Source organism: Tenrec ecaudatus, chromosome 8, assembly GCF_050624435.1.
Source record: "Tenrec ecaudatus isolate mTenEca1 chromosome 8, mTenEca1.hap1, whole genome shotgun sequence".
In the NCBI taxonomy this organism is placed as follows: Eukaryota; Metazoa; Chordata; class Mammalia; order Afrosoricida; family Tenrecidae; genus Tenrec; species Tenrec ecaudatus.
The window spans coordinates 143190847-143214811 of record NC_134537.1 but is presented as its reverse complement, the minus strand read 5'-3'; the positions used below and the strand labels follow the sequence as shown (position 1 = coordinate 143214811).

Here is a 23965-nt window from a genome sequence, read left to right as displayed (position 1 = left end):
TGGCTGAGGGAAGATGGGAGAGGGTTTCTGCCTCCCCACCCCCCAACTCCTTACTTCATGAAATCAGGAGACTTGGACATGGCGTGTTCAAACTCTGAGAAAGACAGCATGTTGTCATTGTCCAGGTCAGATTCGCTCAGGACCTGCCCGGTGGAGATGGGACAGGAGGCAGGCAGTGAGGTGGGGGTACAGGGGGTGTGGAGGCGGTTACCATACATTGATTGGGTGGCTACAATGTGCCATGATTTCTGCCAGAGGCTAACACTCATCTCAGCCCCTCGCGTCTTTCTGATCTCGTGTGAGGCAGGCGTTTTCTCCCCGTTCCACAGAGCGCAGCTGAAGTTGAGAAGGAGGAGGTCATTCGCAAGAATGTTTGGAACCTCATGGGTTGGGCCAGCTCGTGGGAAGATCCTTCTCAGAGTCTCCGCACAGACTTGGGAGGGAGAACAGGGACACTGGGAGCTAAACCCATTCGGGTTGGAATCGTTTTCCCCCAAAAGTTACACACCAGTCCTAACCCTTAGACCTGTGTCTGTGCCCCCGTATGGAAATGGAGTCTGGGAAGATTCCATGTTAGCATGAGGTCATCTTGGAAGAGGTGGGTCCTAGCCCTAACTGGCTGGTGTCTCCATGAAAGAGGAGATGTCCCCAAACCGGGAGATAGAGGAAGGATACCACGTGATACTGTGGTTGCAAGTCAAGCCGCCAGGAGGTGGGAGAGGAGCGTGAGCAGATTGTACCCCAGAACCTCAGGAAGACTCCACATGGTCGATACCCACACAATGACTGTCCAACCTCCAGAACTGGGGGATGCTTTGTCTGGATCCGTTATACAGTCCCCATCCCTACTCCTGGCCACTCAGTCCTCGGGGCTTTGCACTTCAAGGGGCCTGGTCTCTGATGACCCCACCCCCACCCCCTTACATGGTTTTATCTTTGCTGCTGAGTTCCCATTCTGTCCAAAAGCCTTGGAGGTTGCCATGGTGATGACAAGCAGAACCAGGCTGTGTCTTGGGTTCCGGAAGCTGTCCTCGGGTTCTGTCTCACTTTGGACTCTCCCTCAGGGGCTCCTGGGTGTTGTATTGTGGCGGGGGAGTGACGATGCATCCATTTGGTGATGCTCACTTGGCCCCTCTGCCTGGATTGACCACACTGTTGACTGGGGATGCCACGGGGGGGGGGGGGTGCGCATACCCTTGTAATGGGTGGGTTGGGGCACATGCATGGGATCCCTGGAAGGGAATCGCCATCTTGCAGGGAGGACACAGAGTCCAGAAGTTGTTCTCTCTAGCTCTGCGCCCATCTCTTGCCCTGCCTGCCTTTCCCTAAGGCCCAAAGCATGTGTGTACCAAAGGCCTATGTGCCACCTGCTTCGAAATGGGCCCTGAGTCTGAGCCACCTTCTCCCGAGACGGGCAGCCTGACATAAAGGCTGGGGAGGAGCCTGACACCCCCACCCGACGCACCACCCCCCATCACCCCGCAGGTACACACATGATGTGTTAGGTCGTTGAGCAAGTCCTCAGACACGTCGTCACTATTCAGCAGCCGGAGGACAATGCGCTGCAGATCTTCCTCGTCGATGAAACCGTTCTCATTAAAATCTGCACAGAGGAACAGAGACCACCGTGAAAGGGGGTGGGGCTGGGGAGAAAGTGGGCTTCCCTGGCCTGAAGGATCTGGGGGCCTCATGCACCCCAGAGGCTCCCATCAACCTCTAGGCGGCCCCCGAAGCCTGTGACACAGTGAGGACTGGCAGGCCGCAGGGGCAGAACTGGGGCAGCAACACAAGGCTGCAGGCAGGTCTGGCGCTAAGTCATCTGCTCAGGCCATAGGGGAGCTCCCGGCTCACGGCGACCCGATGGGACAGAGTAGACCTGCCCCTGTCGGTTTCTGAGACTATTACTCTTCATGGGAGTAAAAAGCCTCATCTTTCTCCGGAGGAGCGGCTGGTGGTTTCAAACTGTCGACCTTGGGTTAGTAGCCCAACGTGTAACCCACTATGCCACCAGGGCTCCTCTTGGTGCTAAACAACACGGTACAACATGACAATTAAACATAGAATTATTAAACATGTTATTATATAATTATATAATATACCATTATATAAACAAATGTATTAAACATAGAAGGCGTGCGTACCATGGGCCCAGACATGCTCGGAGAGATCTGCCTCCTTTCAATCATTCAGCCTTCCAACTTCGACTAGTCTTATTTCACCCAAAAGAAACCAGAAACACATGAGTGCTGTAGAATTAGGCCACGTTCACACCAGCAGAGCTGGGGGCTGGGATTCAGATTTGGGGAGGCCGGTCTCCGAGCCCACACCGTGGAGATCCCACTCTCAAACTCAGAAGCCACGGTGTCTTTGTGTGGCTCAGCAGTGGCAGCAGGGAGGAGTGGAGAAGGGAAGCATTTGAGTAGATGTGTAGCTTTGGTCACGTGAAATGGGGACAGCGGTCCTTGTCCCAGAGCCATTCCTCAGGGCCACAGCGCAGCCACGCCCCCAGCTGGCTGGATCCGACCCCTCAGGGTCCGGGGACAGAAGGCAAGTGCCCTTCCAGCCCTGTGCAGCTCCGTCCACTTTGTGTCCCCAGAGACCCCGAGTGGGTAGGAACAGTATACACAGAGGGCGCAGGCAGCAAGGGAGGGTTGGGGGTGAGGTGGGTGGGGATGGCCACTGCCCGTCCTCAGGCGTGTGGCGCTGGAAGCATGGCTGCCTGCAGGCGCTGAGTGTGCATGGCTGCTTTCTGCTTCCTGGGGCAACACCCAGGCCCACCTACTGTCCTGCCCACTCGGGGAGCACCTGGACCCTCCATGGACCTCAGATCCTCCTTTTTGTGACAGAGGGTGTGGCTCTTCCATCTGTCCCCTGAACACAGGAGAGCCGGGGTCTGTTTTAAACCTGTTTCCACGGGGACACAGAGTCATCCTTGCGGGACCCTCCACTGGGTTTTGGGACAGGCCCCAGGCACTCCTTTGCAGACCTTTGCAGGAGACAAGACCCTCTCCGCCCCTCCACCCCCCTTCCTTCCTCACTGGACCCTCCTCTTCCTCTTCCTCCAAGCCCTGTGAAGGGCCGGGACTCTTCCCCAGGTTCCCAGGGTAGGAGACTCTCCCCAACTCCAGCACACTCCTGCCCCAGGACTTTGGCACTTGGGTTCCCCCTTCCTGGAACACTTTCGCTCCAGCCTTCCTGGGTCTCCAGTCAAATGCCAGCTTTCACAAAGCCCCTACCCAGCAAGGGTCCAAAACTGCTCTTCTGCGCCCCCGTGGGACTGTCGGATAAGCGTGAGGCTTCAAACAGCAGTGCAAACTCACCAGCCACCAGCCACTCCTGGGGGAGGGGGTTGGGGAGAGAAGACTATCTGTTTCTGTAAAGCTTGAAGAAGACTCAGAAACCCTATCTAGGGCCCCTATGAGTCCGAATCCACTCGACGCCAGGGGGCTTTGGGGCTCCTGGGCCGCTGTATCTTTCTCCCAGGCTCAGCGTACAAGGCCGAAACTTGCCAAGGTTTACTTGCTCAACTGCATCTTCCCCTCCCCTAGCATGTCAATTCCATGCAGGCAGGAGTTTTTGTCTTAAAAAAAATACTCCACTCCTAGACCAACGCTCATAGAACAGATCCTCAAAGAAGATGCACTAAATAAATAAATGAACAAAGTGGCCAAGGTCACTTCTGATACTAGACTTGATCTTAGCTAAAAGGCTAAGAAGCAATAAAGTTACATGTGTACAAGTCACGGTGACAAGATTCAACCCAGGCAGCGCGACTCTAGGGGAAGATTGTACTCGCAGTCATTGCTGCCTTTATGACCACAAATGCCTTTCTTTTCTTTTTTCAGCTGAGTGTATTAGAAGAAGCAGCAGCAGTCAAACCTCACGGCTGTGGAATTCATTCTGACTCCTAGGGACACAGTGTGTCTAGCACAGAACCCAGATTCTCGTGGGAGTGATCTTTACAGAGCAGACAGCCAGGTCTTTCTGTTGGGGGGCTTGAACCACCAACCTTGAGGTTAGGGTACAAACTGTGCCAGCCCTTACTGAGCTGGGCATAGGACCACCCCAAATGAGCACGACATTTCCCAGCCTCTCTTGTAGCCTGTGACCAAACCTGGTTAAGGAGATGGAGGCCAAAGAGGCACAGGAACTTCTGGGAACCATGCTTTTCTCTTCTTTTTAAAATCATTTTTTGGGGGCTCGTATAACGCTTATCACAATCCGTAAATACATCCATGGTGTTAAGCATCATTCTCAAAACATTTGCTTTCTACTTGAGCCCCTGGTATCAGCTCATTTTCCCCCTCCCTTTCCACCCCTTCCCTCACAAACCCTTCATAATTTATAAATTATTATTATTTTGTCATGTCTTGTGCTGTCTGACATCTCCCTTCACCCACTTTTCTGTTGTCCATCCACCAGGGAGGAGGTTATATGTAGATCCTTGTAATCGGTTCCCCCTTTCTACCCCATCCTCTCGGTATCGCCACTCTCACCACTGGTCCTGAAGGGATCATCTGTCCTGGATTCCCTGTGTTTCCAGTTGCTATCTGTACCAGTGTACATCCTCTGGTCTAGCCAGATTTGTATGGTAGAACTGGGATCATGATAGTGGTGGGGGGAGGAAGCATTTAGGAACTCGAGGAAAGTTGTATGTTTCATCGTTGCTACACTGCACCCTGACTGAATGGTCTCCATGCCCCGCCCCCGCCCCCAGAACCATGTTTTTCAAAAAGGTTCAACTCTCTCAGATGTTGGGAATTAAAGGGAGAGCAACAAGCTTCAAGGAACCTGGGTCATAGGACTGTGTGGAGCTTTAGAAATTGTGGGCAGTGGCCTCTGCAGAGAGATAGACGGGAGCATCCTCATGTAACGTTCAGTGACTTTGAGAACCATCTCCTGGGAGCCACTGTGATTTGAGATTTCCCATCATTTGCCACCAACCAAATTTAGTCCTAACCCATTATTTGAGCCTCAGTTTCCTCCACTATAAAATGGGAATCATAGCAGTACCTCCACAGGGCTACTGTGAAGAACAGAAACGAAAATGCATGTAAATGGCCTGGCATGTGGTTTCAAATGCTGAGTATGAAAGATGCCGTATTTGACAGAGGATGGCCTCGATTCGCCACCACTTGATGATGGTTCAATAGTTTAAAAATGCAAAGCTTAAGAGACTCAATAACATCCCACCTTGAAGAATGAGACCCAAACCAAGCCCCTGTTGCTGCTGAGTCAAGTGGGGTGGAAGTGGCTCTCAGGGGTTTCTGAGGTTTACGGGTCATCTTCCGCCCTCAGAGGGCTGGTGGGCTTGAACTACCGACCTTTCAGTGAGCAGCCCGGTGCCCGTGCCCCTAAGGGTTCTTGTGCTGAACCAGAGAGAGCACTGTCTTGACTTTGTTGGAGAAACAGGGGCCCAGAGTGGAGATGCGAGCTAGCTGATGTCACAGGATCTATCCCAGGCAGAGCCAAGACCTTCCTTTCTGTGTCCCAAGGCGGGTATCAATGTGCAAAGGATAGATAGCCACCTCACTCCCGAGCCAGCAGAGCTGAGTCGAGCCGAGCACCTCGTCTGACTGAGGACTGGGAGCTTCGGCTGCCCACCCGTGTGCGACTCTGCCTTCAGGCACTGCGAGCAATGACTCAGAGCAGGTGGGGAACGGGGGTGGTGGGGGTGGGGGTGGTGGAGGGGAACAGACCCGGAGGCAGGGGCAGCCGCAGCATCCCTGCATGGCTGGCGAGCGGCTCTTCGCCCTTTCCCAGAGACCCTGCAGTGTCCCTGGGCGTCTGCTGGCCCAGCTCCCGTATGCGGAGACTGCAGTAAAGTGACATCGTGTTGGTCCCAAGCCATCTGGAAAGAAAATCGTCTGCTGGAGCAAAATGTGGTTCTGGACAGCTCCCCCCACGTTGAGGGACCAGGGCGAGCAGCCTGGGAGAGGGCGGAGGGCTGGGCCCTCGGGGCTGCTGGCCAGCCTGTTCGGCACCCTGGCCGTCAGGACTTGCTCTCTGGGCAGGAGCGGAGGCTTCCTCTTGCCACTCTGAACAGTGAGAGAGCGCAGAGAGCTGGTGGGCTCCATCCTCAAGCCCCCAGAGACCCTGCTCAGCATCCTCATGGCCGTCCTAGCACCCTTGCAAGGCGCAAAGCACTCGACCCAATGGACACAGCCTGTTTGGCTGAGGGATTCTGGGAGTCTTCTGGTGTTTACAGATGAGGCTGACCCTTGAGAGCCGAGAGGGTCTTTGCTCACCCCTCCTCAGACACTGTCACCCCTGTTGCTGAGTCAGGTCCTGGGAAGGAATGTGTGGGAGACAGTTCTCTGGCCGCTGTTGGACGGTCATTCGCATCTGTGGGAAGCTGTGCTGATAAGAACAGGGAGGCAGGGCCAGTAGGTTGTCCCCAGAGGTGGAGAGAGAGAGAGAGAGAGAGAGAGAGAGAGAGAGAGAGAGAGAGAGAGAGAGAGAGAGAGAGAGAGAGAGAGATCCATTCATTGAAGTAGGGTGTGCCACTTGATGCAGAAAACGGAGCTCAGCAGTGCCAATAGGTGTAGAGGGCCCTGCTTAATTCTTGCCCAATGGCCATACCCCTCCTCTCTAACTAACATAACTTCAGTTCTTGTTCAGGACGACACCACGTTCAGCTTCAAGTGCTCAGCTTCCCACGCTCCCTTGCATCTGTGGGGAGCCGTGATTGCTAATGACGTATATGCCAACGTTGCCTGGTGGAGCTCCCAAGAAAGTACTTCAAGGAGTGTAGTTTAATGGGTGCCTTACGATGTACTTGGTCCTATCTTTTCTCCCATCCTTTTTATCCCCTGCCTGGGACGCAGATGAGATGCTTGGAGGCACCGCAGCTGTTATGTGGCCAGGAGGAGAATGGTCTCCCCATAACCACAGCAGATTAAGAAGCTGAAAGGAACCTGGGCTCGTGGTACCATCCTTGAGTCATTTCCTACATCTGACTTAGTTCTTGTCCCCCCGCCCCTTTTTCTTAACCTGGGTGGTTTTTACACACACGATTTACACATAGCACAAGTGTGTATACATAATTGCATATCAGAATTGACTTCTCCCCAGTTCTACCTTACAAATCTGGCTAGACTGGAGCATGTACACTGGTACAGATAAGAACTCTGAACACCCGGGATCCGAGACAGGTAAACCCCTCGGGAGCAGTAATGGGAGCAGTGATACTATGAGGCAGGGGGAAGGTTAGGGGAGAGGGGAGAACCCATTGTAATGATTGATATATAATGCTCACCCCCACCCTAAGGGGGACAAACAATAGAGACATGGGTGAAGACAGCAGATGGTATAAGATATGAAAATAATAGGGTTCAAAGGGGGGGGGAGGAGCTGATACCAAGGGCTCCAGTAGAAAGAAAATGTTTTGAGAATGATGAGGGCAACACATGTACGAATGTGCTCGGCACAATGGATGTGGGGATTGTTATAGGAGCTGTAAGAACACCTCCCCAAATGATTCATTAAAAAATAAGTGACTTCTATGTAATTATCATTCATATCATAGGTTAACACTGCCATCTCCAAACTCTGCTTTACATTCGAACCATCCAGCTTTCAAAAAGCTCAATCAAGTAGTCCATAGACAGTACCACTCCATCACACCCCTGAAGGTTAGACCCCACCCCAAGCCTCAGCACTTTTCTTTAACACCCCAGGGGATTCCAACATGCAGCTGAGTTTGAAGTCCAGTGGGTTAGCACGGTGCTCCTCAAACTCTAGGGTGCAGACTGGGCTCTGAGTTAGTCGATCCAGGGTGGGGCCTGAGCTTCTGTGTTGCTAACAAGCTGCCAGATGATGCTGGTGATGCAGGTCCAGGGGCTGCAGATGTTTCGAGTAGCAAGGGCTTAAATTCAGCCCTGTCTTTGGAGGTGGGCTAAGAATCACTCCCAGGACCATCACCACCTCTCCCTCTCCCTCTCTCCTCTCTCCTCTCCCACTATACTTTTCCTTCCTGAGCCTTCCCATGCATCATTGTGCACCCCAGTTCACCGACGTTTGCTTGTGCCGGTGACGAGTGACTGGTGACTCAGAGCTTCACGGGTCCTACTTCGAACCCTCCTAATGACGCTGTAAGGGAACAAATCTTCAGAACCCAAAGAGAATTGGGATGGTCTGAGTATTTCTGATGAAGCCTTGGAGTTTACGAGCCCCCGGGCGCCTATTTTCACATCTGATTTGCATCAAGTGTTTGCGCTTTTGTTTTTGTGCTTGGGCTCCAGGAGGAAGCAAACTGTGACCCGGGGTGGGGGGGCCTGGAGAGAGGAGGTAGGGGAAGGAACAAGGACACCGTCAGGGACACTGTGGTGTCTGGTCCTTGACCTGAACCAAGGCAGCTGTCTGACCACTTGGGGGTGAGAATGTGCTCCCCATTTCTGAGCCTAACAATTCAGCACCTGAGCCTTGAAGCCTAAAGAGAACCTGCTGGTTTCCTAGCTCCCTATGGGTTTGACTGTTTTTGTCTGGTTAGCTTTGGAAGCCATAGAAAGACAGCTGGACAGACATCTGCCCCGTCTACACATCACTATCTTTGCGAAGTATCCCCCCAGGAGTCACATTTGGAGTCACATTTGTTTATGGGGCTCTGCTTCTTTTGGACCATCGTGTGACTGGACAAGGGTGGTGACCTCATCCACTGGAAGTTTATTCATTTATTTGGCTCAGCCAACCAGCATTTCCTAAGAGAATGGAAGTGAGAAAGAGAGATGCCTATGGCTAGTCAATCAGAGCAAAGCCTGCAGGACATCGGGGGACCTGGGGTCGTCCTCTTTGGCCCATAGGCATAGAAGCATCAAAACCAGGTGGTAGAAAGAGAAGCAGGAAGCAGGGGCACAGAGAGAAGCAGAGACAGGAACTATACTGTACCAGAACAAAAGGAAAGCACAGCTGCTTTGTCCAGCTGCATCCCGGCCATGAAGAGAGGTCTTTTGCAGTTCTATGGTGGACTCGATAAAACATATAGAATCTGGAGTCCCCCCTCCTGATGTCCACAATTTTATTGAACCTCTCCCTTTTAGTGTGCACAGGACCTGTGGCTGGCTTCTAATGGAAAGAATATAGCAACCATGAAGGAATGTCACTTCCATAATTGCATGTTACCATATAAGACTCCATGGTGCTAGCAGACTGGCTCCAGAGACTCCCGAGCTATCTTAGAAGAAATGAGTATTAACAAAGAGATAAAGAAAAGCTAAATAACCCAATCAACCAATTCAACCTCATGGACATGTGTACAACACCCACCCAATGGTGGCACAGTATACACTCTTCACCAGTGCACACGGATCAGTCTCCACAACAGACAATATTTCAGCACACACTAAAATAAAAATAGCAACATAATACAAAGCATCTTTTCAGACTGCAATGCTAACAAAAGTAGAAATCGAGAGGGGGGGAGAGAGATTCAATACATGGACACTGAATAATACCTTACTTAAAAACAATTGGGAACCATTACTCCATTTAATCTTTCTGAAGAGTAATCTATCTTGGCTTTCATGTATCAAATGATCTTAATTAAACAAATGAAAATAGGTAAATCTTCAGAAATAGTAAAGGGAGTAATGGTTTCCTGAGGATATGGGAAGGGGGGAGTGGGAGAAGGAGAGGACTGATAGTATTGATGACTGTATAACCCCATTCAAGGGGAGCGAACAACAGAACTGTATGTAAATAGATATATTGGATGGTGTAAGATATGGCAATAATAATAATTAGGGTTCCTGGGGGTAGGGTGGATGAGGGAGGGAATAAAGGGGAGCAGTATCAAAGAGTTCAAGAAGAAAGAAAATGTTTTGAAATTGATTATGGTAGCAGTTACCAATACTGCTTGATGTGATTGAACTATGGAATGTTGTAATATCGGTAAGAGTTCCCAATAAAATGATTTATTAAAAATGGGTACATTTACATGAATTTTTTAAGTCTTAGAGTTAAATGAGAATGAATGCACAACATAACAAAAATCTTTGGGTCATAGCAAAAGCATGCCTCAGAGAAGAATTTCTAGCAACCCCTCCCCCCCCGCAAAGGACACATCAAGAAAGAAAGGGCCAAAATCAATAGCTTAACCCAGCACCACGAACAACCAGAAAAGGGTGGCAAAAGAACACACGATGATCAGAAATCAGGAACAATATCTATCAGAGAGTAATCAATGAAATAGAAAAAGGAAAAGCAATAGAATCAACGAGATTGCAAGTTGGTTCTTTGAGAGGATCAATAAAATTGACAAAGACAAAAAATGAGAGAAGACAAAGCTGGCCAAAATAAGAACTGAGATGGGTGAGGCAAGACCAGAACCAGGTGAGACAGAAAGGCTCAAAACAGAATATTATGGGGGGTGCGGAGGGGGGGAAGTTTACTCAAAACACCCTGAAAGAAGCTTAGAAGGAAATGAACAAAATTCTATAAACAAACTAACACAAGGAGAGAAAATCTGAAAGACCCATCACAGAGGTAAAAACAGCAGGTATCATTTAAAAGTAAACAAACAAAACAAACAACCTTCCAACAACAACAAAAACCACAGCCCAGGCAGTTTCAGTAGAGAATTCTACCAAATATCCAGAGGGTTAACACCAATTCCACTCAAACTGTTGCAGAACACAGAAAAGAGAGGGGTCCTCTTAGCTCTGGTACCCAAGTCAGACCATGATGCTATTAAAAAAATGAAAATGACAGACTAATATCCTTCATAAATATACATGCAAAATATCTCAACAAAAGTTTAATCAGCAGAATTTAGTAGTCAATCAAAATGAAGCAATGATAATACATCAAAATCAAAATCAAAATGTAGCAATGATAATACATCATGGTCAAGTGGGATTCATACCAGGAGTGCACGGATGGTTCAACATCAGAGAAACTACCAACCTAAAACACCACCCAGATAAAACACAGGAGAATAATCACGTGGTCATCTCCACCACTGTAGAAAAGACATGGACTAAAACCCAAACACGCTTTCCTGATTAGAAAACATCTCAGCAAAACAGGATTAGCAGGGAAGTTACTCAACATAATCAAGGGCGTAGATGCAGATGGAACAGCCAGCATATTCTTAATGGAGAAGAAATGAGGCAAGGAGGCCCTTTATCATCAGTTAGTCAGTCCTGTACTAGAAGTCCCAGACAGAAAAATAAGGCACGAAAGGGTATCCAAATGAGAAAGGAAGAAGTAATGTGTACTTGAAGATGACAAGATCCTATAAATAGCAAGCTCCAGAAACGCCACAAGAAAGAACTCTGCAAAGTGGAATGGCTCAGGGGGGATGCAAAAGCAGACACTTGAACTTTATTCTGGATTGCCGGCCACTGTGTAAACAGTTTTAATGGCTGGGGGTGGGGGTAGGGGTGTGCTGAGTAACTTTCTTTTTCTGTAAAGGGGATGGTAGGCCAAATAAGGTTGAGAACCTGATCCACTAACAAGGAGGACTCTGAAAAGGAAGTCGAGAAAATAATGTCATGTACAGTAGCCAGAACCTGCAAAGTTAAAGTACTTAGGAATAAACCTAACCAGGGACATGAGTGAAATATGATAAAATACTGTGAGACATTAAAAGAGACCTACCTAAGTGGGAAAAAAATTCCATGCTCATGAAGCAGAAGACTTAACATTGTAAAAATATCTATCTTGTCAAATGTAATCCATAAAGGTAATGCAATCCAGATCTAAATCATACCAACACTATTTAATACAATAGAAAAGCTATTCACCAATGTTTTATGGAAAGGAATGCGATTTCGTAGTTAAAGTCATACGAAGAAGAACAAAGTAGGAGGCCTCGCACTATGCAATCTCCAAATTTACTACGGTTTCAGAAACCTTTACTATGTGTTTCCAAAACCAAACTCACCGCCATCAAGTCAATCCCAGCTCACAGCAACCCTGTAGGACTGCGTATAAGTTCCCGCTTTGAGTTTCCAAGCCTGGAAATCTTTACGGGAGTGGAAAGCCTCTTCTTTCTCCCAAGGAGCAGCTAGTGAGTTTGAACTGCTGACCTTTCAGTTAGCAGCCCAATCCATAGCCCACTAGGCCACCAGGTGGTTAGGTGCCATCAAGTCACAGTGATGGAATGCCATTTCAGGGAATTCAGTGGAGAATGTCATTCCACTATGAGCTTACGAACCATAATGTCCATCTCCAGGGCCTGGTCATTTCTGATGATATGCCCAAAGTGCATGCGCTGAAGTCTCACCACCCCTTTTTTCTAAGAAGCATTTTGGCTCTACTTCTCCGAAAACAGATCTGTCTGTTCCTCTGGCAGTCCGTGTGCTCATGTATTGAACACTTTTCTCCTATGCATAATTCAAACGTGTACCCATTCTCCTCTGGTTTCCCTTATTCATTTCCCAGCTTTGGCATGTCTAGGAGGCCATTGAAAACACCACATCATGGATTTTGATTGAGTTGTATGAGCCCACCATAAAATTATTTAAAATAAATAATGTAAAAAATTGACATCAAAAAAGAAAAAGAAAACATTTCTTGGGGCAGCTGCACCTTGTTCTCAAAGTGACATCTTTGCTTTTTTAACACTTTATTACAAAGTCTTTTGCAGTAGATTTACCCAATGCGTAATTTGATTTCTTTCTCTTTGTTTTTTTCCTAACTTGATTTCTTGGTGGCTACTTTCACCACCTTTGACTGCAGACCCAATAAACTGAAATCCTTGACAACTTTGATATTTGATTTGCTGACCATGTTTTTTGTTTGTTGGTTCAGTTGTGAGGATTTTGGTTTTCTTTACATTGATCTGAAGCTCCCGTCTTTGATTTTCGTGTCTTCTTGACTCAGTAAGCAAGGTTGTAGGCTGTTCGTGAGCCTTCCTCCAACCCTAATGATAACCAGTGCTGAGATGAAAAGCTTGCTGGAGGCAGGACACAGAGACCCTCCCTGTGAGACCTTCCTGTTGAGAAGACACATGGAGCTACACTAGAGCCCTGGAGCTGAAGGAGCCACATGAAGACCTCTGCCAACCCTGAAGTTGGCACTGCCACTGCCACTGGATCCACAAGACTTTCCACCCACTGGCCTGTGATCTTCCTGCATTCGGCATCATTGCGTGTGCGCTATGAGTCTGAAGAAGAATTTATAGGTTGATATCAGACATATGAGCTAATACTGGACTTATGGAGTTGATCTGGACTGGGCTGGGATGTTTTCTTACTGTACAATTACTCTTTGATATAAAATTTTTCTTACACACATGTGAGTGTCTATGAATTTGTTTCTCTAGTCATACCTGACTAACACACCTTTCATGTCCTTCTGCATTTGCAGAAACAAAAAGAAGTCGCATGGAATAAGGTTAGACTAGTAAGATATGTGGGACAAGAGAGGCAGGCTGGTTTTTGTCAGAAACTGGAGCACTGAGATAGCTGTGTGAGCAGGCGCATTGTCGTGGTGTCAAAACTAGTCCCCCATTGGCCACAAATCAGACCTTGTTGGTCATACACTGTTATGCGATCTTTTCAGAACCTCTAAACAAAAAGTCTGATTAGCAGCCTGACCTGGCGGAATGAACTCCAAATGCACTATCTGCCTCACATAAAAAAAATGAAACAAACAAACAAACAAATGAGCATCAGGTTTTTGGGAGTACCCCCTCATATATACAGTGTTCACATGAACATAATTCATTGTTCTGGAATTTTAATTCTTCACAATGTTATTTATAATTTACTATGATCCACACAGTCAACTAGCTGTGTAGTCAATGAAGCACAGGTGAACATCTTTCTGCTTTCAGTCAAGACCCATCGGTCTGTATCCCTCATTCCATTCATCTTCTGAATCCAGCTTTAATTTCTGGCAGTTCCCTGTGGTATATGATACTGCATTTGTTTTTGATTATCTTCAGCAAAATTCACTGGAGTGTGATATTGTTTGATAATTTCCGCTTTGTGTTGGATCACCTCTCCCTGGCCTGGGAACAATCTGGATCCCTTCACAAATGTGGTTCACCAGGCAACTGTCTTCCAAATTGCTTGGCACAAGCGCGTAAGAATATCCAATGTTGCACCCATTTGTTGAAACATTTCCGCGGGCATCCTGTCCATTCCTGGAGCCTGTTTTTAGCCAATGCTATCAGCGCAGCTTGGGATTCTTTCTTCAGTTTCATCAGTTCTTGATCAGATGCTGGAATTGTTAAACACCGATTCTTCTGGGGACAGTGACTAGGCTTTCCTTCCATCTTTCTTTGATGTCTCCTGTACCGGTCAGTATTATGTCCATAGAATCCTTTGATATTTCAACTCAGGCCTTGAAGTTTCTCTTCTGTTCTTCCAACTTGAGAAATGTTGGATGTGCTGTTCCCTTCTGATTGTCAAGGCCCCAGGTCTTGCCATGTTTCATTCGATTGTCTTCTCAAGGTGACCTTTGAAGTCTTCTGTTCAACTTTTTTACTTCCTTGTTTCTTTCTTCTGTGCCAGCTTCTCTATGTAGAAGCAAGTTTCCGTCTCTTCTGACTTTCATCTGGATCGCTTCTTTTGTGTCTTTTAAATGACCTTCACGTGCTATGTCCTTGAGGACATTCCACAGCTTGCCTGGTCTTTGGTGTCCAATGCATCAAAACTCTTCTTGAGTATCCTAAGTTAGGTGGGAGATTTTATTTTGCCTCTTGAGGATTTGTTTTCGTTTTCCTCAGTTTTGACTTGAACTTGCATATGAATAGTTGATAGACTGGTCTATTCAGCCATTGGATCCTGACCTGCGTAGTTGGTCATAATCTGGAAGCTCTGCTGAAACCTATCCACGATGATGCTGGTATTTGAAATAACCAGTGACATGATGTTCAAGGGACAGGTATCTCCTGAACATGAATCCAAAGTACATGGGATGAAATCTCAGTATCCTGGCTTCTAAGGAGCATTCTGGCTGTACTTCTCCCAAGACAGATTTGTTTGTTCTTTTGGTAGTCCACGGTACTTTCAACATTTTCACCAACACTGTAATTCAAATACCTCAATTCTTATGTGCTCTTCCTTATTCATTGTCCAACTTTCACACGCAGATGAGGCCCTTGAACATACCATGGCTTGGGTCAAGCACACCTTCATCTTCAAAGCAACATTCTTGCTCTTCAACAGAGCTCTTGTGCAGCAGATTAGCCCAATGCAATGTGTAGTTTTAATTTCTTCTCTGCTGTTTCATTGAGCGATTGATTGTGGATCCAAATAAAATTGAAATCCCCAGTCTTTTCTCCGTATTTCCTAATGTTACCTGTTGGTCCAGTTGTGAGGATTTTGATCTTCTGTACATTGAGGTGCCATCCATACTGAAGGCTGCATTCCTTGATCTTTATCAGCAGGTGTTTCAAGTCCTCACTTTCAGCAAGCAAGGTTGTGTTAGCTGCATATTGCAGATTGTTAATAAGACTTCTTCTGATCCTGATCCCTCATTCTTCTTCATATAGCCCAGCATCTTAGATTACAGTGAAATCAGTCACCATTCATTCACTTTGCTCTTGGTGGGTTGATTTTTAAAAAAACCATTTTATTGGGGGCTCACACAATTCTTATCATAATTCATACATCCATCCATCGTGTCAAGCACATTTGTACATTTGTTGCCATCAACATTCTCAAAACATTTGCTTTCTACTTGAGCCCTTGATATCAGCTCCTCATTTTCCCCCTCCCTCCTTCCCTCCCTCATGAACCCTTGATAAATTATAGATTATTATTTTCATATCTTACATTGTCCTCTGTCGCCCTTCACCCACTTTACTGTTGTTCATCCCCCTGGGAAAGGGTTATGTGTTGATCCTTGTGATCGATTCTCCCTTTCTCCCCCCACCTTCCCCTTATCCTCCTGGTATCTCTATTCTCATTGTTCACCCTGAGGGGTTTATGTATCCTGGACTTCCTGTGTTGAGGGCTCTTCTCTGTAGCTGTGTGCATGTCCTGGTCTAATCTGATTTGTAAGGTAGAATTGAGGTCATGATAGTGGGGAGAAGGAAGTTTTAAAGAACTAGAGGAAAGTTACATGTTTCATTGGTGCTATACTGCACCCTGACTGGCTCATCTCTTCCTTGTGACCCTTCTGTGAGGGGATGTCCAATTGTCTACAGATGGGCTTTGGGTTTCCAATCCATGTTTTCCCCCACCCCCCTATTCACATTGGGTATGATTTTGTTCTGGGTCTTAGATGCCCAGTACCTGATCCCATTGACATGTCATAATCACACAGGCTGGTGTGCTTCTTCAATGTGGGCTTTGTTGTTTATCAGCTAGATGCTGCTTGTTTATCTTCAAGTCTTTAAGACAGCAGATGCTGTATCTTTTGATAGCGAGGCCCCATCAGCTTTCCTCACCACATTTGCTTATGCACCCGTTTTGTCTTCAATGATCTTGTTGGCCAGGTGAGTATCACAGAATGCCGATTATTAGAACAAAGTGTTCTTGTGTTGAGGGAGTACTTGAGGTCCAATGTTCATCTGCAACCTTAATTCTTGACATATAGATATGAGTACATAGTTCTATTCCCCTCTTGTTATATATAAATATATTTACATATGTACATGCCTGTATTTAGACCTCTATAAATGTCTTTTGCCTCTTGAGTCTTTCCTCTATTTCCCTTTCCTTTCCTCTTGTCCCACCATCATGTTTGGCTTTCATTTGGGTTTAGTAATTCCTTGCTGCTACGTTGCCCTTGATTAAGCCCCACTAGGCATGCTACGCCCTTCTCTCCATTGATTTTAGTTCACTTGTTCCCTTTTCCCTGGCTTGGTTCCCTCCCACCTTCCTTTCTCCCATCTCCCCTTCTCCCATCTCCCCCCAGAACCATGGGTCCTGTGCTTTTCACCTCCAAATTGTTTATCCTGCCTGTGTTATCGAATAGACATGCAGAGACATTAATAAGCATGGTGGGTTGATTTTTAAAGCTTGTTTTTGTCTATTTATTGAGTTACATTGGGTTAAATTGCAGGAATTGCAAATGTTATGTTGTGGAGAATCTGGAGTCTGTCTGGATTCTGCTATTGTACTCCAAGTAACAAGAGAAATAACTACAAAATCCTCCAACCCCCCAAGCCAGTTACTATCAATTTGGTTTGACTCGTGGCAGCAACCATGCACACAGTGGGACTGCCCATGGGGTCCCTGAGGCTGTGGTCTGTGGGAGCAGACTGCACACCTTTCTCCCATCGAGCAGCTTGTGGGCTCCAGCCTCTGACCTTTGGTTTGCAGCCACCGGGGTTCTTTATTCCTTAAATAGAGGATGTACACTTTTTTTATTTTAGTAGACAATTATTTGGACTCAAACTGCATACCTGTCACCTGAGGATTTTGCTAAAATGTTGTAGTAACTCAGATATCGGCTCAGCTCTTTTTTCCCTCAATGTAGTGGGCTCTGAGGTTGTTAGGCTTGGGTGCTGTGAAGGATGGGCAGACTGCGGCCTAGTCTCTACCTCCAAGGAGGACTCTCCCTCTGGGGCCTCTTTCCCTGGACGTTCTCGCCACTTCCCGAAGGCTGTGGTTTCCACAGCTCTCCAGCTCTGCACTCATTGTTGAGGCTCATCAAGATGCTGGCTAGCGAGACAAATGCACGAGAACCCACCCGGGGACATTTCTTTTGTCCCAGAGTCAACCCCTTGCAGAATCTGCCTGCTTTTGCTATCTCTCTAGTCAGGTGGCTGGTTTTTTAATTTTTGTTCAGAGTTTAGAGTTGCTGTCTGTGGGAGGGATGGTGTGATAAGAGTTCGCTCCCTCATTCGCAGGAGAGCAGGAAGACCTGAGATTTCATTTGCGCTGCCTGGGTAAGCCTGAGGACATACAGCTTATAAAACTGCAATGAGGCCCTTTTTACAGATAAGAGTGGGAGAAAGGTGTGGCCGTCTGCTTCCATAAAGATCACAGTATTGGAAACACCGCAAGGCAGTTCTACTCAGCCCTATGGGGTTGCTATAAACTGAGATGGACTCAGTAAGAGTGGATTTAGTTTGGTTTATAGATAAGAGAGTTAATCTCACAGATCCATCTGGCTTCACCCTCATGCTCCGCCATTCTGTCCAAGTCCGCTTCAGCATGGTGGGAACCAGGTGGTACCCACCATGTGGAGAGAGGGGAGTTGGCAGGGAAGGAAGGAGGCACACACGCCTGGAGGCAGAAGTCTGAATCGACAGGTACTTTGGTAATCATACACTCAAAACCTTGCAGATGGATTATCTGAAGGCTTAACATCTTGATCTCTTCCCACAATTCCAGACCTTGCAGATGTACCGAGAGGACATTTATCTGGGGACCAGCAGACTCTTATCAGGATCTGAGGACCACCCCAGACAGATTCAGAAACCAAATGGTGTCAGCCCCCTCCCCCCCATGAGATTCTCTCCTTCAACTCTCATTTTAAATATGAGGAACCTTGCCCCCTTGCCCCCCAACCTTCCCCCGCCCCAAGCCCCCAAAGTGAAGTGGCCTTCTCAAGACCCATCCGTCCTTTGTTGGCTGAGCTGGGACCAGTGCTCACACCTCTTCACTCTGTGCTCCTCCTACCAAAGAAGCAAAATCGTGGCCCTCCCTCGCTGGCCCTGCTATTCCAAACCACCACAGCACAGCACCCCCAATTTGCCCAAGGGGCTCTGCTGGCGTCGATGGTCCATGGGAGAAAAATGAGTATCTGGTCCTGTAGAGGTTGATGGTTTCAGAAACCCCAAGGAGTCGCTTCCACTCGGTCCCGTATGCCAGATTCGGCTGGATGGCAGGGGTTGTAGTGAGTCTGGGTCAGTTAGCAAAAGGCATGGATCGTCATCCTCAACCAGGTTTTCCTTCCAGAGTACTTGAGAAGCATCATGCTCCTCTGATACCCACAAATGCTTCAGTGAAACCCAACCTAACCACCCCACCATTGACTGAGGCTGATGGATCCCAGGTGGCGTATGTGTCTGCCACCGTCTCTCCCGCACCTCCCAGCACCCACCGTAGATGCGGAAGGCATACTCGATCTTCAGGCTGGGGCAGGCCTGCTCACTGAACACAGACGCCATGCCCAGCAAATCCTCGAAGGAGAAGACGTCGTCGTGGGAGAACACTTTGCAGATTCGGTCTCGGAAAGGGTTGGCCTGTGGGTGGAGAGGAGGACGGAGAGGCTATCAGTTCGGGGCCATGCCTCTCTGCATCTCTTCATCATTGGAGAATGGCATCTTATTTTGAGATAAACCCAATAGCAACAATCTAACTATCAGGGAGCCAAGGCTAGTTCAGGGAGCCAGGCTCCTAGGTGTGATGGAGGTACCAGGGCTGAGGGCTGGGCTTAATGTCACGGTACTATCCCGACACACGCCTGCTCTCTCATTCCAAAGACTCACATTGGAAGTGGTTTTTATGAACATCTTCCTTACTGTTCCAAACATCTGAGGGTAAGTGAAAAAGGATTGCTACATGGGAGGGGGGGAGCAGGGAATCAGGTAGGAGGAGGGCGAAAAGAGGAGCTGATACCAAGTAAGTGTTTTGAAAATGATGATGGCAACATATGTACAAATGTGCTTGACACAATGGATGAATGAATTGTGATAAGAGTTGTAAGAGCCCCCAATAATATGATTTTTTTAAAAAGAGAACGAATGTTTAGAAAATGATGGCGGCCTATGTACAAACATGCTTGATACGACTGACATATGGATTCCCACGAGAGCTGGAAGAGCCCCCAATAGAATGATTGTTAAAAAAAAGTGTTGCTACAAAATCCTAGGCCTCTTATCCATCAAAAATATTAAAAAATATATCTGAACATCCTCCATTTAGGCCTTGACACTCCGGAAAAGAAACATTTCCATCCTTCTAACCTTTTCCCAAAGAATTCTGTACTGCTCTTTCGGCATACTGTCAGAAGGGCAGGCTGGGCATCCAAGGACGACTCAGGTCACGTCCCTTTTCAATGTCCTTTGAGTTTGAGGTTCAGTAAGAACCTGAGCTGTAGGTGCAAGCTCAGGACTGGATGGTGGACGGGACAAGGCTTCCCAAGGACATTCTGCTAGAGCCGACCTGGCTACCTCGGCAGCATGAGCACGTTCACGGTCACGATGGGAAGAAACCCCCCCGGCACAACGGTCTGGGCCTTTTCCTCATCCATGCACGTTTCAACTTTCTTTAAACTTTTCTCTCAAACGCTTCCCTGATTGTCCTGACACTTTGAGAAAATCTACCGAGAGGACTTTGGTGTCCTTGACGACCCCAAAGCAGTCACCATAACCTTTTGAGCTGACCTCTCGGCCTTGAGCTTAACTGGGGAGACCATTGCAGAAGCCACTGCCTTTTTTGAAGGCACCCCGGCGAGAGTAGGACAGGTGTGTTCCTAAGAGAACTTGTCTGCAGCCCTCCGCTGGTCGCAAAGACACATCCAACACATCTTGCTTGGCGCACGCTTGTGTGTGTGTGAACTTGAGCCTTCCCAATACTTCTTGACTTCCTCCGTCCACTCGGTAGCCCCGGCCTTACTCCGCAGACTTCTTGTGTGTCCCCCAAAGTCAAAGGCCACCTGAAAGGAACACATGGGAGTTCCTTGGGGAGGCCCAAACTGCGTGTAAATCGAAGCGGCAGGGTTCGTTGTGGTCAGAGTAACAATGAGAAATCCAAACTCACTGCCGCTGAGTCAATTCAGGCAGGACGGGGTGGAACCGCCTTGCACACCGCACCCCAATGCGGACTCATGGCACCCCCCAGGGCTCCTGGGAGGAAGGAGGTCAGAGAGCAGGAAACACTGCCTCTGGAAGCCTATGGACCTAGATGGAGGACACACTGAGAAACAAGAGCTTCGTTCTTTGATCTGTTGGCTGAGTCACAGTTTCTAGGTTTGGGAAGCACTTGACCCTCACCTTGGCTCATTGGCAGAGCACTCTTTATACCTAAACCAAACTGTTTCTCAAATGAGATCCCCACCCCCACCCCCACATTGAGTAGGGGCCATGAGCTTCTAGGGACCCTGATGCTTTGCGGGTCTTCTGAGGTCCGACATGGCTTGAGAGGTTCTTCCATGCTCGCATCTTGGACCTGGGCTTGTTCCCAGGCAAGAAGACCGCCCCTTCACTGCCGGCTCACTAAGAGATCCTGGCTACTCCACGCCCCAGCACAGGCATGGGCAGGTTAGAGGGGTTATGGCATGGAGGTAGGGGCAGATCTCCTGAGGAGAAAGGGGTGATTGTACAGAACAATTTCATCTCCCAGTGTCAGTGCTCCTTAGTCACTCATCATCCACTATGGTGGCGCAGTGGTTAAGTGCTCAGCGGCTAACGTGAAAGCTGGCAGTTCAAACCTACTCAGTAGTGACCAAGGGAGAATCCCCCACCCTCGAAAATCTACTCCCTAAAAGATGACAGCCTAGAAAATCCAATGGGGGTAGCTCTGCTCTGCCACATCCGTTCCCCTGTGAGTCCAAACCAACTCCACCACCAACACCAACCAGAACCCATTCCCAGCTTCCAGGACTCTTCCCAGGCAGCCAGGGTCCCAGGCCTGGCCTTCACTTCACTTCCCCTGCCTCCTGGGAGGCCTCCTCAGATCCCAGATCTGCTATCACCCAGCACCTCCCTTCCCCTAACCCACACGCTCTTTCTTAGCTTAAAAAATAAAACAAAATAAAATAAGCTGTTGATTCTATGAACGCACACAGCGAATGGGAATGGTGGGAATGGTCCCAATGGAAAGCTGGTGGAAGCAAATCTCTGGCGGATTTTTTGAAGCCCTTCCCTCTGCCAGATACCTCTTTGAGGCTCCACGCTTCCTGCCAAGGGTTTGTTCCAGGCCCTCGCCCTTATTTTGGGGGTATCTGAACCCCAGCCCCAAACACGTGGATCCCTGGCTTAGCTCCCGCCTACTCCTCTGGTCTCAATGGCTCGTTTAATGCTTGGCATATGAAAACTTCTCTTTCGTATCTCTTGGGCTCCGCTGTGTCTAAGTCTGGTTTTGTTTGAGCATTCCTATATAGTTGCGGAAGGAGGGGACATCTGTGTCATCCTAAGTGGCTACATGGCTCCCAAACTGATGAGCATGCACACCAGAAGTTCTTATTGAAAATAAGAATCCCACTTCTCACCCCCGGAGTTCCTGGTTTAGAAGGTCCAGGAACAGAGCACCTGGAAGTGGCCAGAGCCCAGGAGAACCAGGCAGCCCTACAAGGACCTCTCCAAACCTTCTCTGTCTGCTATCCCATCCTTCCCCCTCAAACCCCCTCACAAAGGCTTGGTTTGACGGCCTCAACTGAAGGCCGATCCTGGTGACTCCTGTGATGTTTCAGGTCACATGTCCCCAGCTAAGTGGCTTTACAGATGACATTCCCAAGTTTCAACTAAATTAACTCTCACAAATGGATCCACGACTTAACAAGAGCCCTGCAAGAAAACCACAAATGACGAGAATGCTCATAATGGCTTATAAAGCACATGCAAGGGACCACAAGTAAATGTCAGAGCAGCTGTCTCTCGTACCCAGAGCCCGTTCCTTCTCAACGAGGCCCACGTGATGAGGACCCACTTGAACATATGAGAAATCTCCTTTCCTCTGCTCAGACAGGTGCAAGGGGGACCCACAATGATACCAGTCGCCCCTTCTCTGGCGCCATTCCTATTGCCTGGGCTCGCTGCTCGTGCTGAGGAGACCAACGACGACCTGCCAGTCTTTCTACTCCCCTGTTGTTGGCATCTCAGGGGGAGACAAAAGGTCCCGTCTATTCCACTCAACTCAGAGATGATGGAGAAGAAAAGCTTGCCGATACAGTTCTAAAGATTTACCTTCTGAAACCAACCCCAGCCCACCTCCACCCAACCCTCTCTCCCTGCTGCGATGATGACCGGCTGACTTCCAGCACCTCTACAGGACTGGGCAGAACCACCCTGGTGAGTGTCAGAGACTTATCCTTTGGGGGAATCGAAAGCTTCATCTCTCTCCCTATGGAGAAGCCTATGGACCTCATAAAAGACTCAGGCTTCCCCATCAGCGCTGGTGGGCTCCCCGAGACTCTGACCCTCGGCTACCTTCAGGTCTGGAACTGACCCTGCTGACATAATGTCCAGCCAAACAATAGACCTGCCTGTCAGGGAAGCAATAGCACTAGTGAGGTGTGCACACCTTAGGATCGTCAGCTACTGGTGACACGAAGGGGAGCCTTTGCCCAAGGGCAACGTTCAGAAGGGTTGGGAAAAAAGTGGGGGTGGGGGTAGGGATCTCAGGGAGGAAGTGAGGTAAGTTATGGTGTTGTAGATGTTATAGTGTTGGGATCGCCATCAACAGCCAGAAACAAAATGTGTCTGAATGACTGATGTGGTCAGTGGATCTGCTCTGTGAAACCTATACCCGATTCTCAATAAAAAGCAAAACAAAACCCAGGGAACTCAAGCCTACGCTGACACAGGCGAGGTCACCGTGGGTCTGAGTCAACTGGATGGCAACTGGTGTGTGTGCGTGTGTGTGTGTGTGTGTTTACAGCGATATCACAACATGGCTCATGTTTCTACACACACACACACACACACACACACACACACACACACACACACCCCTTACATCGACTGCCAAGGAGCCAGGTGCGTGATGGCAAGAACTGAGCACAGACGACAGCAGGGTGACCACAGACACGGAGGAAAGATCCAGAGAAAATGTTGTTATTTCACATTGAATACACTTTCCTAAGTAGTGTGTGATAAATACATAAGTAGAATAAGTCAGTAGCTGCTAAGTTTGCTGGTGGTATTTTAAAAAGGAGCTGCAGGAGCCCTGGAGGTGAAGAGGTCATGCATTGGGTTGCAATCCGCATGGTTGGCAGTTTGAAACCACGAGCAAGGACTTCTGTGGGGGAAAGACGGTGCATTCTAGTCCCATAAGCAGTTACAGTCTCAGAAACCCATGGGAGGGGCTATGCATCAGCATGGACTCGATGACAGTGAGCTTTTTGTGGGTGTTGTTTGTCCTAATTAAACAAATAGCTGCTCAATTTGCTTCCG

At 48.2% G+C, this 23965-nt stretch overlaps 1 protein-coding gene and 1 pseudogene across 1 annotated transcript in view; both read right to left on the bottom strand.

Moving 5' to 3' along the window:
* The window catches only part of CIB4 (calcium and integrin binding family member 4), a 79399-nt gene that overhangs the window by 2089 nt on the left and 53345 nt on the right, over window positions 1–23965 (bottom strand). Inside the window, exons 4-6 of the mRNA XM_075557251.1 lie at window positions 18952–19093; window positions 1494–1603; window positions 55–143 (exon numbers count right to left, since the gene is read on the bottom strand). Of these exons, the coding sequence (XP_075413366.1) occupies window positions 55–143; window positions 1494–1603; window positions 18952–19093 (341 nt within the window). The remainder of the gene's footprint in view (window positions 1–54; window positions 144–1493; window positions 1604–18951; window positions 19094–23965) is intronic.
* LOC142455659 (U2 spliceosomal RNA) lies at window positions 3569–3721 on the bottom strand (annotated as a pseudogene).